We start from the raw sequence: 23354 nt of genomic DNA on the forward strand, positions 1-23354 counted from the left end.
TGGGATCATCATTCGCCCAGTATTTATATGTTGCTTATTGTGTAGAATGAAAAAAACGGTGTACAACCATCAAATATTGCTTTATTGCCTTTATGCCGCAACATAAACAAAATTGCTTCCTATTACAGTGCCAGTGTAATTAAATAATTTCTGTGTTAATTACTGCCCAAAACATAATAAAGTCAGCAAAAATAAAATACAATAAAATGTATATTTAAATTAAAACAAACACATATAATAATAATAATAATAATAATAATAATAATAATAATAATAATAATAATAATAATAATAATAATAATTATTATTATTATTATTATTATTATTATTATTAATTCAGCTCAGGTTATGTTCCATCTGGTATTAGGTATATTAGTGTTTAATTTATAGAACAACTCAATTATAACAGAAAATACATGACTTTTGTGCAAGACTAGACATAAATTAATGTATGGTAATGAAGGCTCAAACCATGCAAATATACAGCTCTTCAGGCTTTAATACAGCCTGACAAAGCATTTATTTGCGCCTCTGCGAGTCCAAGTGGAAGCACAACTCCATTATTTGGTTTCTAAGAATGAGCACACAGAGTTTAATAGAGAAACTGGGTCAGAATGTGTGTGTGTTTGTGTGAGAGGGAGTTCAGGGAGCGAGTGCATGTCTTTGACACCCGACAAGTCACTTTTGATAACTTCAGATTTTTCGTCTTTCTTATCCATCAGAGGCACAACAGCGAGTCTGATAAAAAAAAAAAAAGTTTATTCAAATTATCATGATCAAGCAGCACATTAAAGCCAAATAAGCAACATCAAAAACCTGGCAATTAACCGGACTTGAAAAGAAAGCAAGGCCATTCTCTCCCATTCGGTGTTTGATCCACTAAGTGGAATGGAAGTTTTAATACATTTGATGTAACTCTCAAGTATACTGTACAATCGGTCTGGTGATTCGATGAAGAAAAAGTGGAGTGACACAACACCAAGCGAGAACGAGCACCCCTGTGCCATTATTAGATCACAGTGAACTTACAGAAGATATCAAAACTTTATAAAAAACACATGTAGAAAGTGTTTCAATTTACAGTAAATGCATCTATACTCGTTCTGGAAAACAAACAGCTGACTTGCTAGCTATCAATGTCCACACTGTATGAGCAATATCATGTTTTTTTGTTTTTTTTATAACAGGAACTGTAATTTTGCTAAGCAAATTCCAACAACAATTTAGTCTGATCATAATAATATTTCTTTGGTGAATTATAACACTTTAAATTTTTGTTTAATGTTCACAGCATATTTTCCATGTGCTTGCGATGCACTGTGACACCATTTCAAACTTTTTGTATACAATACTGCTCGCAACGGAGTCATTCGTCAAAAGTCACATGCAAAATATATTTTTTAACTCATTCACTGCCATCGACGGCTATAGACGTCAAAAATTCATTTGAACTATTTCTATTAGTTTAACATTTTTTCCCCACTTTTGTTAAGAGTATGAAAACCTAAAAAAAATATATAATTTTTAGAACAGATATAACATTTGTGATTAATCGTGAGTTAACTATTGAAGACATACGATTCCTTACAATTACAAATTTGAATCGCCTGACGCCCCAAATTTTTTATTATGTTTTTTTTTTAATTAATTTACTGCCATTGATGGTTATAAACGTCAAAAAATTCATTTGAACTATTTCTATTAATTTAACATGTTTTTTTCCACTTTTTTTAACAAGAGTACAAAAACATAGAATTTTTTTATTGTAAATTTATAACTGATATCCAATTTGTGATTAATCGTGAGTTAACTAGTGAAGTCGTGAGATTAATTACAATTAAAAAATAATAATCGCCTGTCGCCCCTCATTTTTAATAATCTTTTTTAAAAACATGAATTTTTTGGCAGTGAATGAGTTAATAATGCAGAAGGCACACAAAAAGCTTATTGGATGTGCAATTATACACTCGAAGAAGTGACAGGTTTAAACATTGATTGCACATATGTGTGTTGTCCACAGCAACGGAACCCTTGTCATCTATAGTTTGTTGTCTATATAAGAAACAAAACATTTTAGGCTTTGCTATCTTGCTCAGTATCATTCTAGTCCTGGATACATCATCCTCTTAATTGCATTGTTGAGAGTGCATATTTTAAAACGTCACGGTATTTAGCGTAGTACTCATTTGTGCATAAATTTAATTCACTACTTGAACACTGCAATTTGAACCACTTCCTCTAAACTCTAATAGATTTTATGACGGAGCACCCAAATAAGTTGCTTTAATCAGCCACTTGTTTCTGCGATGGCGCTATTTTGGAGGTCAAAAAGGTCAAGAAAAGGAGAGCATCATCAAACGTCAGTTAAAAACTACAGGATATCAAAACATCAAATCCACTAAACGACACGTACGCAACACAAAATGCCCTTGAAAAAGACCACAGAAGCAGCATTAAAAGTTAAGACACAGCAATAAAACTAAAAATAATAAACCTTATATGAACTTCAGTTGACCAAGATTAAAACATTTCAATATTCTTTTTACATAAATTGATAGCTTCATATTAAAATTGAAATATTAATATAGATTTTCTGCTGTATTTTAAATGTCTTTTTTTTTATACATTTTTTTATTGCCGGTTTTGTCAGCTTATATTATTAACAGAAAAAAGATGAACAGCCATTTTTTAAGCAGTGGTATGAGTCAGCATATTTGAAAGTACAATTCACTTTCACCACATTAGAGTTTGCAATGTCATATTTCCTCAGGTTTGAGGGCACTTTTAACTCCTATGCTCCCTATAATGTCATCATTTCCTGGAAATATAATAACGCCTGAAAATTTAATAAAATTGTCACTTAGCTCGACTAAAAATGTAGTAAAACTAAAATAATGTAATAATTTCACCAATAACGTAATAAAAATCCTGATTGATATTGTGATAGCATTTAACATAATGCCTTAATAAATTATGTTATATTCCAGAAGTTTTTGCGGTAAAAAAACATCTAATCAAGTGGGCGGAGCTTGCCTTGGCTAACTCTCTGCAGAGTTCATTAAACACTAAATAAATCAACTCTGTCAATTGACTCCAACACTGACCTCAATTTAAAGCAGACAATGTTAAAAATACACTTTTGGAAGTTGAAATCAACTCTGAAACATTTAACACCAACATTTTGGCACTCAATTTTTCTACTGTAAATGTATATAAGTCACAGATTCTCAAAACACAAAATATAGAACTTTGGAGTGAAAATTATCAGGTTTGAGGAGAAAGAGACCCTCCTGAAAATGTAAAAAAAAAAAAAAATCGGAATAATATGATATGTCATTACACTATTGTTAAAATGTTAGTACAATATCAACCAGATTACATTATTGGTAAAATGATTAGATACATGTTTTTGTTTTATGATATTTTTAATCCAATTAAGTGTAAATTTTATGAAATTTTCAGGCGTTATTATATTTTCAGGAAATTATTACATTATGGGGTGCTACACTCCCTCATACCACATTTTAAGTTTTTCTAAAACCAATAAAGATTATGCCATGTAATTTGTCCCTAATATACAGATGAATACTAACTAACAGTACCGATGCCAAGAAATTATCCACTCGATACTCAAAGCTTTCAAAATGTTATCAAGTACAGTAGACTACAGACACAAAAAAAACCCCAACAAAACCTTTTCCCACCCGTGATCTTTCATTTTTACACACTTGTCACTATTGAGTACAATTATCAGGTGACAGCGGGAGCCTTATTCCACAACAGCTCCGCACATAAAACAGTCAAAATGTCATTTAAGAAAGGAAACCACACAGCATTTAAATGAATGAATGAGATCACCCGATAGATTTTCAGTATGCAAATCAGTCCTATGGAAGAATCACGTTCACCCTGACTATTATTGATTAGGCGTGTTACAGAACCCGTTGAGTTGCATTGCAAGGGAAATGGCATTAGGCTACGATCAGATTAGATCAGATATGATCAGAATAATGTTGTCAATTCTTTGTCCGAATACGACATATTTTAGAATCATGCAGATTCATGCTGAAAATAGAAAGTCTTGGGATAAAGAAGCTGAATTCACCGAGGATGATTCCTTTACTTCTCTCATAAGATTAATGAAGTAAGTGTACAGTATCTATCTGCCTATCTAGCTAATGACGATGTTTGCAGGATTGAAGGATAGAAGAGTTGGCTTGGAAGGACCCAGGGAAACTGTTTCACATCTGTGTAAGAGTCAATGACTGCCAGGAAGAGATGATTAGATCACGGCAGTTCTCTTCTGGTTGCCTGCTGAGAGACAGAACACAGAATTAGTCCTGGCACGAACATGCTGAAGATTACAGAAATGGTGGGTCGTGACTGCCTGGGTAGTGCCAATGACATGTCAGTGTGGCAAAATTTAATTTAGTAACGGGATTTTATATATATATATATTAGGTGTGTCAGGCGATTAAAACTTTAAATCGTAATTAATCACATGACTTCAACAGTTAACTCAATAGTTAATCACAAATTTTATATCTGTTCTAAATGTACAATAAAATGTACAATCATGTTTTTTTCCTAAGTTTTCATACTCTTGTTAACATAAAAATGAAAAAAAAAAAATTAAACTAAGAAATACGGCTAATGCATCTTTTTTTCATGGATACAGTAATTTCAGAATTCATTTAATTCATTCATTAATTCTTTTTTTTTAATGAGTGTGATATTGATTTGTGCTGAAGTCATTTTTCTGCCACTAGATGGCATAATTGCATTTGTAAGACAGTGACAGCTCAGCACATTTTTTTTTTCATATTAAGAGCTATCGAATCTAACATGAAGTAACTAAGTAATTCTGCATATTTTTTTTGCAAAATACAACATGACTTCAAGTCTCCACAAATATATGCATTATTATAAAATTTATTTTTGCTAAATTTTAACATGGATGTGTCTGCTGCGTGATTGGAATTCCCCCAGTACAGGCTTTCCAAGTAAGGGGCAGTCATTAATCGCACGTTAGAAAAATATTTAGGACGGCCAGAAGTGCACAACACGTTCCTGACCAGCAGCCAATTTCATTCTAATCTGTGCTCTCAGTAAATTGACAGTTTTTCTTTTTTCTTACTTGAGAGCCTGGCCAATTTGAATGTAGCATTTGAACTAGCACAGTGTGGTACCCATGTGTACAAACATGGGCAACAGTTCATCCAGGAAAATGTCAATCATAGGATTTTAAACCAAATACAATTATTTAACATATTAAAAATGTTTTTGTTTTTTTACGGAAGCGTATTGCATTCACTTGAAAAAAAAGTCCTGTTTTTCTGACTAATTTTTGGGGGGGAGCTTTGTTTTTTTGAGTATTTTTTATTTTATTTTCTGTTTTTCTGAATATTTTTTTCTGTTTTACATATTTTTTTTCTGTCCAAAAAATGTTCTGAACAACAGGCTGAAAAAAAATGATTCAGAAAAACAGGAGGAAAAATTACTCAGAAAAACAGGGAAAAAAAGTATAAAAAAAAAACAGAAAAAAAATATTCCGAAAAACAGAGCTGGTGTACTGTTTTTCGGAGTAACAGTTTTTTTTTTTTACCTCTGAACTCCAAGTGACTTGTTGCAGACTCGCTAATAGCGGAAGCGGACACTTTCCCGCATACCTCCATAAGCACTAAGATGGTCATGTTTACTCATGTTGGCTCTCAATAAAGGAATTAATGTGAATACTGTATTGTGGTTTGTTCTCTAATCTCTGAAGGAAAACCCTTTTACAAAAAATATTCAGAAAAACAGAAACAAATATTCAGAAAAACAAATATTTTATAAAACAGGGAAAAAATACTCAGAAAAACAGAGGAAAATATATATTTTTTTAAACTGAAAAAAATACTCAAAAAAAACAAAGCTCCCCCCAAAAATGTGTCAGAAAAACAAGACTTTTTCTCTCTCAAGTGAATACAAAACGCTTCCCTATTTTTTCAGTCAAAATATACACGTGATTTTTATGTCAAAAAGAATAATATGAAGAAATGTTGAAACAAATTTACGGCATACTGTATACATATATATATATATATATATATATGTGTGTGTGTAAATATGTACAATTTATAGCAACCATACCTCCAGTTGTAGATTGGACTTCTTTTCATTTTGAGAACTTAAGAACAGAAGAAAGAGACAAGTTGCACAATAAGTGTGAAGGTCAAACACAATGCACAAACATGAATAATGTCCATCCAGTTAGTACACCTATGTATGTGTAGTAATAATATATATATTCCACATGTCCATTGCTATAGTTTAAGTTTGCAAGCTGTCAAATCAATTCTGGTAATGTGTTTCACTTTATTTCATTGGACGTGTGATATTTTGTTTTTTTTGCAACGCCTTTAAAAGTTGTGATAGTTAAGAAGCTAAAAAAGAGAACATAAAAGTACAACTTTCACTTCCCCCCCCCCAAAAACTGACAAAATAATTAAAAAAAATATATATATATATTTAGACTTAAGACGAAATTAAAAAGTAACTATAATGAAAATTCCCAAACTATTATAACCCTGATATAAACTATATACAGTAAAGGAGTTTGTGTTGATTTTTCACAACACACTAACTTATGAATGTTAAATATGAATCTAAAAAAATAGCCATAGGGTTAACTCATTCACTGCCATTGACGGCTATAGACGTCAAAAATTCATTTGAACTATATCTATTAGTTTCACATTTTTTTCCACCTTTGCTAACAAGAGTATGAAAACCTAGATTTTTTTATTGTACATTCAGAACATATATACCATTTGTGATTAATTGTTAGTTAACTAGTGAAGTCATGTGATTAATTGCAATTTAATAAAATTTACGCCTGATGCCCCGAAGTCAGACGATTAAAATTTGTATTCGTAATTAATCGCATGACTTCAATAGTTGACTCACGATTAATCACAAATTTGATATCTGTTATAAATGTACAATACAAAAAAAAATCTAGGTTTTCTTAAAAAATGAAATTAAATGAAAAAAAAAAGTTAAACCAATAGAAATAGTTTGCATGAATTTTTTACGTCTATAGTCGTCAATGGCAGTAAATGAGTTAATAAAGGCGCTGCGATGGGTTTGTCCCTGGAACCGATTCTTCCAATTTCGGAAAGGTGTGGTCTTTGACCTTAGCAGTTCCACTGTACATATGTATGAAGTGCTCCTAATTCGCCAGACTCCCTGCATGATACAGCTCATTTAGCACATCTTGTCCTTGAAGTGCGCTCTTTGAAGTATTCCCGCGCTTCCGCCATCCGCTATTGTGATATGCATCTGGGATAAATGACCTACATACTACATTAGACATTGAACGGTGGAACATTGTGCATGTGCGAGATGAGGAGGGGGGCGGTGTATTTGTTTGACCTAATTATTCAATGTGATTGCTTGTTGGCTTTTTCAGTACTCTAATAATGAAAAGCCTCGCCAGGTCTTTAAGTTAATCGTCATTTACGAAGAAATGACTGCATCATTTAACCTCTGGCCACTTTTTTTCTGCTTGTCAATGGTCACAAATGTATTTTAGCTGGAAATTTGGTGCTTTGAGTTGCCATTCTTTGTTTGTTATCATTTTATATCAGATCTGGATTCAGTGCACCACATATTATTATACAGAATTACAGTGATCTCTCAATTATTCTGTTTTTAATAATGATTTGTGGTCAGATCCACGAGATGGTTTTGGCTCCTCCATTGTTGGAATGAATGTGGTTTGTGTGAATTTATCTATTTTATTTTAATTGCTGTTTAACGTGTCAGGTATTTCAAATGATTGCTATGTTCAAACTAAAGATGTGTTAATGTTAATATAGCGATATTTCGGATTAAGGATTATTATTTAACCCAAACCTCCAAAATTCAAGGTAGGCCTTTATTAGCAAACCTTCTTGGAATTTGAAGGAAAAATAGAAAAATATTGGGATATATAGGTCTTTAAAATAATTTGTCTTTTTTTTCTTAAGAATTAAAAGTACTCTTACTTAGTATCGTATTGGTGATTACTCAAGTTGAGGACTCGTACTGGTATCGATTTGGAAAAAAATGCATTTATAATCATTAATTATATGGTGGAGTCGTTTCTTATTTGTGTAAGATTGTTTTCTAATTGTGAAGTCAATACCAGCATAGGCCACCAATTGGTGGCCATTTTATGATCAGGAATAGAAAATGCCATAAATTGTATGCAAATGTAAGGGGAAAAAATGCTTAATTAGTATATATAGTTTTTTTTTTTTTAAATATATATATCTGTAATTGTTTTCTTTCCTAATTTTAGTATGTATTAAAAGTACTGGTGGTATCGGTACTTGGTATCGTATCGGTGATCACTCGAGTTAATTACTCCTATTGGTATCGGTCTGAAAAAAGTGGTATCGGACATTTCTAATCATTAATGTATTTGGTGGAGTCAAGTCGTGTATAAGATTGATTCCAAATTGTGCAGTCGATACCAGTATTGGCCGGCCCTCTTGTGGCCATTTTACGGTCAGGAACTAGAAATTAGAAATTACAAGAATAGAAAATTGCCATTAATTTTATGCAATTTGAAGGAAAAAAATTATATCGGGATATATACGTAGGTCTTTAAAATTATGTCATTTTTTTTTTTGTATTTTAAGAATTAAAGGTACTAGTGGTATTGTTACTTGGTATCATATAATTTAATGGAAATTTAAGTAAAAATACTATATTGGGATATATAGGTCTATCTTAAAAATTATGTGTCATTTTATATGGAAATGTTATGTATCAAAAGTACTAGTGGTATCGGTGTATCGGTGATTACTTGAATTGAGTACTCTAGTAGTGGTGGTATCGGTCTGAAAAAAAAAGAGTGGTATCGTAGTCATTTCATATTTGTCTGACTCCAAATTGTGTCCCTAACTTATAAGTATAGTTTAGGAAACCGAGACCTGGAAATAATTGATTTATTCTTAGTGAGTACTTAAAGACAAAACGGTATTTATTAAGTATTATGTTCATTTTTGTGTGCACTGCCAGTGCCTTTCAAAAAAGTCCCTCAACGCACTGTTTAGTTGTCACCACAATTACCGTAGTCACTTATTGAGCTTTAATTTAAGCTGCATTTATCTGATTTTATTTAATTTTTTAATTATTAATGTTAGTTCTCTGACATTTCACTGTAAACTTTTTTGCGCACTACATACCTCCAGTGTGGATGCTCTGGACTCTGTGGTCTCACTCGGCCCTATGCTCCTGGGTATGCTGGACACAAAGTAGCCAGCGCCTTTGGGAATGATGGGCTGCCTTACGACCACTTTGCCTTTCCTGGTCTCCGCCAGGAAGAGGCTGTACCAATAGGCATCGCTGGAGATCAAGGTGGAGTCTGCGATGGTGGAGCTCCGTTGGCTGATCACGCTGTTCCTGCTGATCACGCTGTTCCGATTCGCCGGGGGGATTTTGATGGGCTTTGGCTTTGGTTTTTGACACTTCAGCACAATGATGACCAATATGGTAATGAGCAGCATGAAGGAAACAGCCCCTAAACCGATGACTAAATATAAGTTCAGGTCTGTGAAGACGTCGTATTCGAGAGGCAACTCTGTCGTCTCCGAAAACGCCATGGAGTGCTCAACGGTGGATATTTTGATGGTGACGGTGGTGGAGAGCGCGGGGTTGCCGTTGTCTTTCGCAACAATGACGAGACGCTGTTGCCGCGGGTCTCTGTAGCTGAACATTCTCGCGGTTCGCACCTCGCCGTTGTATTGGTCGAGGCTGAAGAGGGTCGCGTCACTGATTTGCAAGAGCTGATACGTGACCCTGCCGTTCTGCTCCGAGTCGGCGTCGATGGCAATCACTTTGGCCACTAAATGTCCCTTATCTGTCGACCTCGGTATCACCTGCTCGACGACAGAGCCTTGCGCCCGCCATGGCGACACTATGACGGGGGTGTTGTCGTTTTGGTCCAGAATGATGATATGAACAGTAACGTTGCTGCTCAGTGGGGGGACACCGGAGTCCCTCGCCTCAATGTGGAAAAGATACTCCCTCTCTCGCTCAAAATCGAAGGTCTTCAAGGCATAAAGGTCGCCATTTTCCGGATTGATGGAGAATAGCATTGACATAGATGTGTTCGCTATCTCTTTCTCCATTATGAAATACACCAAGTATTGGTTTTCATTCAAATCAGGGTCAAACGCACTTAGAGATGTCAGCAGCGCTCCCGGCAGATTATTCTCCAGGACGTGGATTGTGTAAAAGGACTGAGGGAAGGTGGGCGCATTGTCGTTGATATCATGAATCTCCAAAGTGAAGGTCTCGCTTTCAGTGAGCGGCGGCGTCCCTTTGTCCGTCACCTTCAGCGTTATTTCATATTTGCTCGTCATCTCTCTGTCCAGCGGCCTTGAGACCAAGAGCTCAAAATAACCCTCGGAGGACTGATTGAGGATGAAGGGCAGGGTTTCCTGCTGACTCAACGTGAGCTCCACTTCCCCGTTGACTCCGGAATCCCGGTCGCCGACGCTGACCACCGCAATCAGCGTCCCCACGGCGGTGTTCTCGCCCACGGCGCTCTTTAGAGACTGGATGGTCAGCTCGGGGTAGTTATCGTTCAAATCCGTGATGGACACCATCACTTTGCAGTGTCCCGACAACGGGGTCGCCCCTTCGTCCTGAGCTTGTATGTGCATCTCGAAATTCCGATTCTCCTCAAAATCGACAGCGCCCTTCACCTTGATCTCGCCCGAATGTCGGTCAAGGGAGAAGAGCTCCTGTGTCTTCTCGGAAGTGTAGAGAGTGTACGAATATAGCAGCCGCGCGTTTGTGCCTTCGTCCAAATCGGTCGCGTTTAAGATCATGACAACTGTACCTGCGCCTGAATTTTCCGAAACGTTCACTTCAAATACTGGCTGACTGAACAGGGGGGCGTTGTCGTTGATATCCAGGACATTGATAATAATACTGGCTGTGCCTGATCGGGGAGGAACCCCTCCATCCACCGCGGTTAAAATCAGATGATGCACCGCGTCGGTCTCCCGGTCCAAATTGCCATTAAGAACCAAGTCGACATATTTGGAGCCGTCGCTGCCAGTTTGTATGTCAATGTTAAAGTATTTGCTCTCACTTAGATAGTAAGTCTTGATTGAATTAGCGCCAACATCTGCATCTACAGCATTTGTCAAGGAAAATCTCTCACCGGGAGGGGTTGCCTCGGAAACATCCAAATAAATGGTCTTCCTCCGGAACACAGGCGCGTTGTCATTGATGTCCATGATCTCCAACTCGATGTTAAAAATGCGAATTGGGTTTTCTAGAATGACATCCATTTTCAGAAAGCATGAGGCTGTTTTGGTCATGCAGATGTTTTCCCGGTCGATCTTCTCACGGATGACGAGCTCCCCGGTTTCTTTGTTGATGTCAAGATAATTTTTGCTGTGAATGACATCCAGCTTTGCTCTCCGTTGCACCATGCTCGGAACATCTAGACCCAAATCGGTGGCAAGGTTGGCAACAAAGGAACCCTCTTCCATCTCCTCCGGAATAGAGTAGCGAGTGATCGAAAGCACGGAGCCCCATAATGCAACGAATGCAAAAGCGGCGATCAGCAGATGCGTCCGTAAATGCGCCACGAGGGAAGCCATTGTGTCGCCTTTTTTAAATAGAGCTATCGAGCAAATTCGTCCGAGTGTTTAGGCCGTCTTAATGCGAGGAGGCACCGGTGTCATTCTTGCATCCACGCGCGTGGGAGCTGCAGCAAGCGGTCCACGTACGCGCAGCAGCAGCAGCGCCGTTTCCTGCAGGGGCGTGTGCAGCGTTCGTGTAGGCTGGCCTCGAGTGGCCCAGCTCACATGAAGTGTGTGTATGTGTGTGTGTGTGTGTGGGGGGGGGGGGGGGGGTGGTGGTCGTCACACACACAAAAAAAAACGTTTAGTGAGAAATAAAAACTCATATAAATAGTAAAAGGGATTCATTTACTAAATAGAATTTAATTGACCATCTTCAGTCCAAAATTTATTAAAATTTCAATAGAGCAAGAATACATTTTAAGAGTAAAAAACAAACACATTTTCATTCAACCAAAAACTGCACATTTTCATCTCTTACAAGCTTCAACTATAAAGTGCTCAAATGTAGCCACATTACACACAATTGAATACATTGATTTTTCTTTTGAGGTAACCATAGCAACCATTATTTCTTGCCATTGTGTGTGTATGCATGAGTGACTGGAATGCTTTGTGAGAGGTTCTGGGGCATGCGCCTCCATTTGTCCTGTAATTTACCGCCATCTAGTGATGCATTTAAAAAAAATACAGGACCATCCTGTATTATTACATCGTCCTCAACCCAAATCTCTGTGTCCTCCTCACTCACTCACATACACTCGGAGTACCACCTTTTTATGTACTAGAGTCCTATAGTCCCCAAGTTGCAATTGTCCTCATGGGCTTTATCCACTCCTCTCTCATCAATAGTAGACAGAATGATATGGAACTGCATTTGGTACTGCTGCACATTTCAATGAGATCAATACGCTGTATGAAATAAAATAGTCTTGCTCAGTTTTGAAAGTACAATAATAATCATCAACAATGTATGCATTGTGCTTGTTGCTAATAGTGAATATTAGATCCACACCACATCACACAGACAAGCAAAAACAAAGCACCGAATAGATGTTCTATTAATTTCTATTAATTTTCTATTCAAAATCCGCTTGGTTTGACAGAAGTACAACATCTGTGATGGAGGGCTACCCCCTAGTGGCAAAATGATGCATGCTCACCCAGTTGGAACTCAATAAAAAATAATGAAGCAAAACTAGATTTCTCCATTATTTAGCATATATGTCCCTTGGCCCCAAAATAGAGCATGTGTTCTGCTTACCTGTGAAGCCAGGCTGTTTTGGCACAGGTTGTGATACATTCATTTTTTTTTTTTTAATATTGCCTATTTTCTCTGTAAGATTTGGCAGGATACATGTTGGCATTCAGCATTTGTTTGGATATTATTCCAGTTGTCTTTAAACGCTGTAGGGATTTCAGCAACTTAAGGATAAATGGGATATGAAACTATACCAATATGCATTTTGCTGTTATATGCATACTATGAAGGTTTGATCACATAACATTATCACAATTTTAGGCAGCTTTAAATTTTACAAGCCCTTGACACATTTTATTTACTGTTCTCTACGTTATTCAAGTTTACATTTGATCACACTATTCATGCTGTCATGCTTGCCTGTAAAACACACTGCACTCTTCAAATTGGTGTGTCTATTTAAAGAAAACAGCATAAAAAAACAACACTTAATAAAACAAATTTTAACAGGTTTAACGTGAATTTTATTATACAATATATATGCTATACATACTTAGAAAGTGAATATTTCTACCATGTATGAACATGTACTAGAATAATGATGAATCATGGATAAGTACAGATCACATTACAATCTGGATTTGAGAACATATTTAAGAAATCATGTATTGTATCATATAACCGTCACATTTAATCTAGCATGTCTAAAAGTTGTGTTGTCCATGTGAAATGTATCATTTTAGTTCCATAAGATTAAAAAAATATACATATAACAGTCAAAACTATTCAGAAACAATCTTTCTACCACGGGAATCAACAGTTACTAATGGATGACTTAGTTGATAAATGTGTCATGAGAAATGAGTAGGAAATCATATGAAAAGAGGAAGCAATATACTGTATTTTACCAAAAATATCAATGAATTTGGGGTTTGTAGGTTTTGGACACTAATTGGGAAAACAACACATTTTTAAATAACCCCGAATATAAGCCTATTTTTCACTAATTGCTTTTTGAAGCTCTATACAAAGTTCTCAATATTTTAATTACAAATATCTCAACCTGTACATCATACACTGTGTGAACAGAATGCTTGGAGTCTTATTTAAAAATATCACCGCTTATGAGCCCATCATCTTTGTCATACGGCTGTTCATATCTAGAGATTAATTTCTTTTTCTTGCCAAAAGTTGAAAAGGTGTTGTAGACATCCAGGTCACCTCGAGGCGCAAGCTTGAGTGTGCTGTATCCAGATGTGGTGCCGGGAATGTACACGTTGTGCTGGTAGTCTGCCGCCTCAGAGGGAATATACACATTGTGCTGGTAATCTGGTGCCTCAGTCTGGGGCTGCGCGTACTTTGGAGTCCAAGCGAAGTTGGGAGTGGTTTCGTCTTGAAGAGTCATCTTGCATTCTGGAAAAATGGAACAGACTTAAAAGGGAAGTCAACCCCACTTATAATATGTTCTACAAGTCTAAATTTGCCATTCTGGTTAATATTGCGCTAGTTAAGCAGCAAAATACAGCCGTTTTTTTTCCATCTCAGGGGGGCGGCCATTTTGCCACTTGCTGTCGACTGAAGATGACATCACAGTTGCTCAGGTCTCAGATAACAACCAATCACAGAGCAGCTTCAGAAAACAGGAGAGCTGTGATTGGTCGCCCTGAGCAATTGTGATGTCATCTTCAGTCGACAGCTAATGGCAAAGTGGCCTCCCCCTAAGATGGATAAAAACTGCAGGAATTTTGCTTCATAACTCATATTTCACAAATGTAATATTAATCAGAATGTCATGTCTAGACTAGTGAGGTCATATATAACATATTACTGTCAAGAAATATTTATAAAATTTAATTAATTAATACATTTATTATTAACTAATTTACTGCCATTGACGGCTATAGACGTAAACAATTCATTTGAACTATTTCTATTAGTTTCAAAAAAAATTTCCACTTTTGTTAACAAGAGTATGAAAACCTTTTATTTATTTATTGTGGCTTTAGAACAGATATAAAATTTGTGATTAATCACGAGTTAACTAGTGAAGTCATGCGATTAATTACAATTACAAATTTTAATTGCCTGATGCCCCTAATAAAAAGAAAAAGAAAAGATTATTAAAAATTAGGGGCATCAGACGATTAAAATTTTTAATTGTAATTAATCGCATGACTTCAATAGTTAACTCACGATTAATCACAAATTTTATACATGTTCTAAATGTACAATAAAAACAATTTATAGGTTTTTATACTCTTGTTAACAAAAGTGGGAACAAATGTGAAACTAATAGAAATAGTTCAAATGAATTTTTTACGTCTTTACCTGTCAATGGCAGTGAATGAGTTATTATTGACTTCCACTTTAAGAATTGACACTCACCCTTCATATGGTTTCCCCAGGTCCAATACTGTGGCGCCACAGAGCAGAAATACTCATCAGCGTCGTACTGTGGACGTGATAGTGTGCCTTCCATGTTTCCAGAACTGTACCTGAAGAGTTAAAAATGCAAATTCAGTGTAAATGTATACATGCTGGCATGTGTATTTTTTATTTTCTAATGCCCTAGTCACCTCTTGTATGCCGAATTCCGTTGATTCTTGGTCCAAGTCCAGTCCTTGCTGGAATACTTAAGCTGCTTGGACGAAACACACCAAATGCAAATCAATAACCTGCTCATGTACAGCGAATGTGTTTTCTGCTTGACTGGTGTGCCTTTTTCTCCTTTGTTTCAATTCAATAGCTTACGAGGGTCTGTATCTTACTGCATGGCTCATGGGGTTCACCTGCACAATCAATTGTGTATGTATGCACTTGAAATTATTTAATATTACTAACTCAGTTTATGATATTGGGAACTTCTAAATCATAAAAAAAAGAGTTAATTCTGTGGCTGCGTGCCCAACTACAAATATGTAAATTACAATTTGATAGCAATCTGCTCTGGAACTGAGCTGAAGAAAAAAAAAAAAGCCTAAACTTTTCCCAGGTTTATAATTTGCCATACACGCCTGAGGAGTCAGGAAAAAAAACAAACCCTAACGAGATCATCATGAGGTAATGAGGGACAAATTGATTCAGTGTGAAGTATCACACGACTTGGGGTGCATGAAATGACTAATGGAATGAATAATGAATGTTGTTGCAAATTTAGCAGTTAGCAGCTAATCAGGGACAATTCAACAATGTGATGCAACCTGCTGATGACATTTACACACAGACACATGAAAGTTCATTATACACAGTGCTGTATGTGAGGTATGTGCAAATCCAACAACAATTAGGAGGGGTTTTTTTTATGCCCTACTTCAGCCACATCGTTGTTAAACTCTTGAGTCATACTGTAATTTGGTCGCCACACCATATAGTCCCCCCCCCCCTTTTGCTTTCTAAATTCAGTTCCCCCAAGATAAGCATCAATATAAAGTATTCCATACAGAGGACACATTGATGAGCTTCAAGGTAAGAGATTCAATGTTTGCCAGGACCGAGCATGGCTCACTGGTAGAGTGCTTATATCCCAACCAAGAGGGTTCAATCCCACACCCTTGTGACTAAATAGAAGTGTTTTTGAGCAAGATACTGAACCCCCATTTGGACCCGATGCTGCGCCATCAGTAGGAGAATGGTATGTCACATCAAAGCACTTTGAAGGCCTTGAAGTCACACTTGACTCATTTAACCATTTTTACAAGTAAGAAGACAACATTTTGTCCATAATTATTTCGTGATAACTTCATTATGTTACATGTACAATTAATAACTTCAAAAACACATTTTGCTACATTATTTGAAATTTTAAGGCCCAGGGGTTGGGTTTGGATTGGAGCAGGTGTTTATATGTTGTAAGGTCTGTTTTGTGTGAATTATTCTTTGTTGTCACCATATATTTTTCACTGTTTACAAAAAAAAAAATACTAATAAAGTATTGATCAAGATTTTTTTTTTTTGCCATTTGCTGTCAACTGAAAATGACATCACAGTTGCTGCTTAATTCACATTCCACAAACAAAATATTAATCAGAATGTCGTGTATACATTAGTATGGCTGTATAGAACACAACAGCGTGTATATATATATTTTTAATGTTCATTCATTTTAAAATCCCACTCTTAATTTCAAAAATATGCACAAAAAAAATTGTGTATCACATCATCATACTTTTTTTTTTTTTAAACATATAACCGTAGGTCCAGTAACTACTAATTATATTAAATTGGTCACGCCACACTTTACAGAAGCCTAACATGTTTCGCCACAGATACCCGAGGGAGACAAACTTAGCGAACGTGTTAGACTTGCAAAGTGTGGTCTCTCGAGATGGTCACCGCAGTGCGCTTGCGTCAAAATGCATGCATTCTCTTAGTTCACCCCTAGATGGCAAACAGTGTCTACACACTGTCTCTTAAGTGAAAAAATACAGGATATATATTTAACTTACTTATATTTATAAATTCAATCAACACAGTCTAATCGCATAAAGTTAATGATCAACTTGACAGGGACTTATTAGAGACACTTCTACTATGGCGTTAGAAAATAGGTGACTTTCCTTTCTTTTCTTTGGTCCTTCCTCGGGTCTCCTGACGGCGGTTTAGGTGAACGGTATGGGATTTCTTAATAGGTTTTTGGTGAACTAACGAATACACGCACACACGCACATACACGTACTCACCCACATACAAAATAATAAAAAAGAGAAAAAAAAGAGAGCAATGATGATGACATTACCAAATGAGCAATACTGAGCTCTTAAGAAGAAGAAAAAAAAGAGAAAAAAAATAGGTGACTTTGGTATTCCCACTCAACACACTCTACCATGATTGACTGGTGACCATGCAGTGACTCCCCATTACCATAACTCTGAACAAGATAAGCAGTATCGAAAATGTATTGTATTCTGTGTCACTGGATGAAGTGAGTGTATTTTGTGCGCAGTAGTTGTTACCTCCTTTTGCGTTGAACTTGTGTTGTTGGCCAGCTCATTACGGTCCAGTGCGCTCCAACCAGATGTCAGGTAGTCTGTGCTCTTGGCATTATTCTGTCGAACGGACAACACCGGGCTGCAGGGCTTGAGGAACATGAAGTCGCTTTTGGAGGATTCTGGCGTCAGGCACATTTTGTAGCAGTAAGCTTGTGGCAGCGCGCCATTGCCGCTTGCCTCCGCGCATCCCGCTGAGTCTGTTGACATCCTGATGTTCAAATTGGACTTTTTGAAGATGTCGGCGCTGCTGGGTGAAACCGAGCGACAGCAGCAGCAGCAGCAGATGCTGGTGGAGGGGAAGTTGGACTCTTTGTTGGATACTCTGTCCTTCAGCCTCCTCACAGTAACAATGACGATGATAGCCACTAGAAATGTTAAGGAGATAGCGCCTAGAGACACGATTAAGTAGAGGCTAAAGTTGGAGCTGTGACGGGGGCTCAGTGACAGGTCACCCGAATCGGGCTGAGATTCTGGCAGGCTGTCAACCACTGACAGGATGATGGAAACTGTGGCCGAGAGGGGGAGTTGGCCGTTGTCCTTCACCAGAATGACCAATCTGTGCCTCGTGGGGTCTTTCTCTACTAACTGTCGTATTGTCCTAATTTCCCCCGTGTATAAAGCCACACTGAACAAGCTCGGGTCAGTTGCTTGGAGCATTTGGTAGAAAAGGCGCGAGTTCTGACCCGCGTCGGCATCCACCGCTCGTATTTTGGCGATCAGGTAGCCGGCATCCACGGATCTTGGCACCGCTTCAATTGGGGGAGTCCCATTTCGAGGAAGAGGCGACACAATGACGGGTGCATTGTCATTTTGATCTAAAATAAATATGGTCACGGTAACGTTGCTGATTAACGGCGGGAATCCGGCATCTTGAACTTGCACTGTGATTTGAAAGTGTTTTAACTGTTCGTGGTCAAATGACCTGAGGGCGTAGATATTGCCATTATCTGAATTTATGGAGACATACGTAGAGGCGGGCATCTCTTGGATGTCAACTTCTATTATGGAATATGAGATGTAAGCATTTTGGCCATAGTCTGGGTCCTCTGCTGTCACAGAGCAGATGGAAGCCCCTGGTGCATTATTCTCAGTCAAGTAAACACTATAAGCAGGTTGTTTGAATAGAGGTGCATTATCATTCACATCAGACACTTGGACAACAATCGTTTTCCTTGTAAATAAAGGTGGGGAACCCATATCTCTTGCGGTGAGTGTAATATTATACTCTGCCACTGTTTCCCTGTCCAAAAAATCACTTGTCACCAACGTGTAGTAGTTTTTAAAAGAGGAGTGGAGCTGGAAGGGGATCAGATTTGGGATCTCGCAGCCGACGTTGCCGTTTTCCCCCGAGTCCTTGTCCGTCACGCTAATGACAGCAATGACAGTGCCCGGGGGCGCGTCCTCGTGCACAGGTGTGGACACGGACGTCAGAATGACCTCTGGGAGGTTGTCATTTCGATCCAAGACGTTCACCAGCACCTTGCAGTGGACCGCGACAGCGGAAGGACCTTTGTCCTTTGCCTGGATGTAAATTTCATGCATCCTTGCCTTTTCATAATCGATCACCCCCTTCACTTTGATTTCCCCCGTGCGCGCGTCGACCAGGAAAAGCTGGCGCACTTTGATGGGCGCGTGCCCGCTGAACGAATAGGTGATGTCCGCGTTGGTGCCCTCGTCCAAGTCGGACGCGTTTAGTTTGATGACAACTGCGCCCTTTGGTGTGTTTTCCGCCAGTCTTACTCGATAGAAAGATTGGTCGAACACTGGCGCGTTGTCGTTGGCATCTAAAACAGTGATGTCAATTTGCGCAGTTCCGGACCTCTCTGGAGAACCTCCATCCACCGCTGTCAGAACCATCTGGTGCGCGCTCTGCTGCTCCCGGTCCAACGGGTTTTGCAGCACGAGTTCGGCGAATTTACTGCCGTCACTTCTTGTCTGGATTTCCAAAGTGAACTGCTCGTTGACGCTCAGCAAATAAGTGCGCAACGAATTGGAACCCACGTCCAAATCTTGCGCGCTCTCAAGTGGGAAGCGGGACCCCGGTGCTGCAGATTCCGAAATGTCCAGATTAAATTCGGTCCAGGGGAAGCTCGGCGAGTTGTCATTCACGTCCAGAATTTCTACCTCAACTCTGTACAGCTCCAGAGGGTTTTCGATGACCACTTGCAAATGGAAAGAACACGCCAAACTCTGCTCGCACAATTCTTCGCGATCCAACCTCTCGTTCACAAATAAAACTCCGTTTTCCAAATTTACCTCCACGTACTGCCTCCTGGTACCGGAAACGATGCGGAACCTTCGCGCTGAGAGTTTATCCAAATCCAAACCCAAGTCCTCTGCTACGTTTCCCACAAAGGCGCCATGTTCCAGCTCCTCCGGGATGGAGTAACGGATCTGTCCACATGCCGAGTCCGAGAAGCAGACAATCAACGCAAAAGCACAAACTATGGAGCATTTTGCGCACACTTTTCGTCTCTTCGCCCCTTGTGTGTCCATTTGGAGGCTGTCTCTCAACTCCCATCAAAACTTGACACTGCTATAGAGGCCAAATTGCGCACAATGCAGTTTGGAGGGCAAACAATACAAAACTTGACATTGGTGGGACTGATGCAGCTCCTGTCTGCCTGAGAGAAAGGAGAAAGAAAAGGGGAGGGGGTGAGGGGGGGGGGGGGGCTCACAAGAGGGCTATCGCAGATTAGTGTGTGCGTGTGCGCGTGCACGCCCTCGTATCATTGGCCCTACTGTTTCAATTGAAGGCAAAACGACATCTGCTTGGATAATCGTTACTGCCTACTGGCCCAATCCAATTCATGTCAGAGTCCCAAGGTTTGAAGTGCATTTACACATTATTCTAAATGTAATAATTCTCATTATGAGATGGGGGGAAAAAAATGTGATGTCCCTGTAGATAAGGACACATAACTTTAATAATAGTGCAAGATATTGAACCGAACAATACAATATTATATAAATAATGAATGGATGGCTTTCATTCATTCGTTTCGCATTCATCGCATCAGAGGAAAAAGAAGGCTTGGATCGTGTTTATACAGCTTTGTCATTACTTTTTTTTTAAGAACACAGGCACATGAAAATTGTCCTACAAAGACTTGCTGCAGTTCTTTGAATGTGCGTGTTTGAAGTGTAGACATATCAAAAAGGAAAAGCCTCTTGAGAAGGCTTCAAGTGAAAATAATTTGAGGGCATTCATCAGACCTCATGCACCATCTGAATCTTTTGAGCCGTTCTGCATTCAGAAAGATAATAACGCTCAGATATATTAATGAAAAAAAAATGTCAGAATCATATTCATTGGCCATATATGTAAAAACGCACAAGCAATTTGTCTTTACAGTTACAACCCGTTGAAGAAATTTACGATGAGTAACAAAGGGAGACAGAATGGGAAGCCTGGTGGCTCACTAATTAGCGTCCTGAGTTTCTTAGATGGGAAAAAGGGAAACATGAAGAAAGGAGGAGGGAGATGTTGATTATTGTACTAGTAGAACAGTATTATTCTGATTGCTGTTACTAATATTTTAACTAGGGGTATCAGGTGATCAAAAATTTTAATCGTATAAAAATCACATTACATCTTTTAGTCATTGATACATTTCATAATAACCTATACAATTTATTTAAAATTAAAAAGATGTACAGTACTTTAAAAAAAATATATATATATATTGATTAGTATTAAGGTCATTTTTCTGCCACTACATGACATAAATGCATTTGTAAGACATTGGTGACAGCTCAGTGCATTTTTATTTTCATATTAGAGCTATCTAATCTTTAACATGCAGTAACTTGTGAAATTCTGCACATAAAAAAAAAAAGAAGTAAAATACAACTTGACCCCAGTCTCCACAACTAAATAAATATATGCATTATTATTTAATTTATTACTGCAACATTTTGACGTGGATGTGTCTGCTACGTTGCGACTGGAATTTCCCCAGTACAGGCTTTCCAAGTAAGGGTGCATTAACAGTGCATTTAAAAAAAAATAGCGGCGTCAAAGGAACTTTAAATGTCCTCAAAATTAACACACTCATTTTGACACCCCTAATTTGAAGTTTTGTTGCTATATGAGTGTTGGTGCTATAAAACACAATTAAAAACATTATTTTTTAATGCAGCATCCATTGGAACTCATTCCGTTTTGGAGGTAATGCGGAAGGAGAAGATTTAGAACATTCCAAAACATCTGAGAGTATTATCACTTAAACAGAGCAGTTTTGTCTGTTTACCATCTACTCAATGCACACTCGACCCATTTGCTCCAAAAAACCCAGTTACCCTGGCTGAAAGCTGAAAACACAATCTGTCTGCAGCAGTGAAACCGCAGCAGATGGCGAGGTTTTCCACGGGCTCATGCTCTTTTTAATTAATGGAATGGAGATTAGAGGGCATTTTCCCTGGATCATTAGTGAACAGAGGAATTAAGACATTTTGTGAGAAATAATCCCAAGGCTATCCATGTAATGCACATGTGGTTTCCTCTCAGTGGTCAGATTGACCTGCTTTTCACAGCCTAAGTGCATGGCATCACTTACCCACTGCACAACTAAGTAGCCAGGATAAGGGGACACAACCACCACATTTAGGGATCAAAAATACAAAAGAGATTATCTCCCTGTCACTCTTGCTCGCTGTTGAACGCACAATGACAATCTCTCCCTTTCGCTCACTCAAGGGCAACAGCAGAATACCAATCCTTTTTGTCTTTAACTGCTTTTCAGCTTTAAAACCTTTAAAAAAAGGTTGGGTTAGACACTGCAGTAGCTTCTTAATCGGTTTTAGTATACAACTAAATTTGATGTGCATTCTGTAAAAATAGTTTAAAAAGCATGTCATGTGTTTTGAGGCCTACTAATTATCCTGAATGTGATGGTTTAACCTCAGAGGGGAAAAACTGTCCAGATTTTCTGCACTACCTTCTTCGAACATGCCGTAAGCAAAACAGTACTTTTCACATGATTGACTGCTCTGGTTATGGGGTTAATAACAATTGCCACTACTGACCGCTCCCTCTTGTTTATGAGTTGCAATGATATCATTTTACATTGATTCGACTCAACATAAGGAACAATCTAATTAATGGCAAGCTGAAGAACACACAGACGAGTTATGTACTGTACATATGCTTGCATAGAGGCTACTGTCTGTATATACAATATGGATAAGTTACAGTTGGAAAAAAGATACAGACTCCTATTTGCAAATTGCTTTATATTTGTGAGGAGATTAAATGTTTCTATTTTCCAGTGGCTCTTACGTCACGATATATCTTTATTTTATTTTATTTTATTTTTTATTTTTTTATTGTTCATTCGGTAATTTTACCGATTTGACATGTCATCATCATTGCTTTGATTTTTTATTTTTTTAATTAAAATTGTAATTTTTTATTTTTATTTTTATTTTGTATGTGGGTGAGTATGTGCGTGTGCGTGTGTGTGTGTGTGTGTGTGTGTGTGTGTGTATGTGTGTGCGTGCATGCGTGTGAGTGTGTACTCATTAGTTCAC

At 37.8% G+C, this 23354-nt stretch overlaps 2 protein-coding genes across 4 annotated transcripts; both read right to left on the reverse strand.

The window, feature by feature from the left end:
• Positions 1-737: 737 nt before the first annotated feature.
• LOC147160897 (protocadherin alpha-C2-like) lies at positions 738-11844 on the reverse strand. 2 transcript variants are annotated; one of them, XM_086099142.1, is made up of 3 exons: positions 9219-11844; positions 6133-6169; positions 738-4311 (listed from the first exon to the last, which is right to left on the reverse strand). In XM_086099142.1, exons 1-2 carry the CDS (start codon positions 11649-11651, stop codon positions 6158-6160), a joined length of 2445 nt encoding a protein of 814 aa, XP_085955268.1. In that variant the 5' UTR covers positions 11652-11844; the 3' UTR covers positions 738-4311; positions 6133-6157. The 2 variants fall into 2 exon arrangements, with proteins under 2 accessions (XP_085955268.1, XP_085955267.1); XM_086099141.1 differs by having other exon boundaries at positions 738-4314.
• Positions 11845-13332: 1488 nt separating this feature from the next.
• LOC147160898 (protocadherin-10-like) lies at positions 13333-20452 on the reverse strand. 2 transcript variants are annotated; one of them, XM_086057925.1, is made up of 4 exons: positions 17787-20452; positions 15411-15472; positions 15220-15329; positions 13333-14247 (listed from the first exon to the last, which is right to left on the reverse strand). In XM_086057925.1, the coding sequence occupies exons 1-4, from the start codon at positions 20316-20318 to the stop codon at positions 13937-13939; spliced, it is 3015 nt and encodes a 1004-aa protein (XP_085914051.1). In that variant the 5' UTR covers positions 20319-20452; the 3' UTR covers positions 13333-13936. The 2 variants fall into 2 exon arrangements, with proteins under 2 accessions (XP_085914051.1, XP_085914050.1); XM_086057924.1 differs by having other exon boundaries at positions 15411-15475.
• Positions 20453-23354: the final 2902 nt, after the last annotated feature.

Source organism: Leptonotus elevatus, chromosome 16, assembly GCF_054856555.1.
Source record: "Leptonotus elevatus isolate MCC_2025b chromosome 16, RoL_Lele_1.0, whole genome shotgun sequence".
NCBI classification, from domain to species: Eukaryota; Metazoa; Chordata; class Actinopteri; order Syngnathiformes; family Syngnathidae; genus Leptonotus; species Leptonotus elevatus.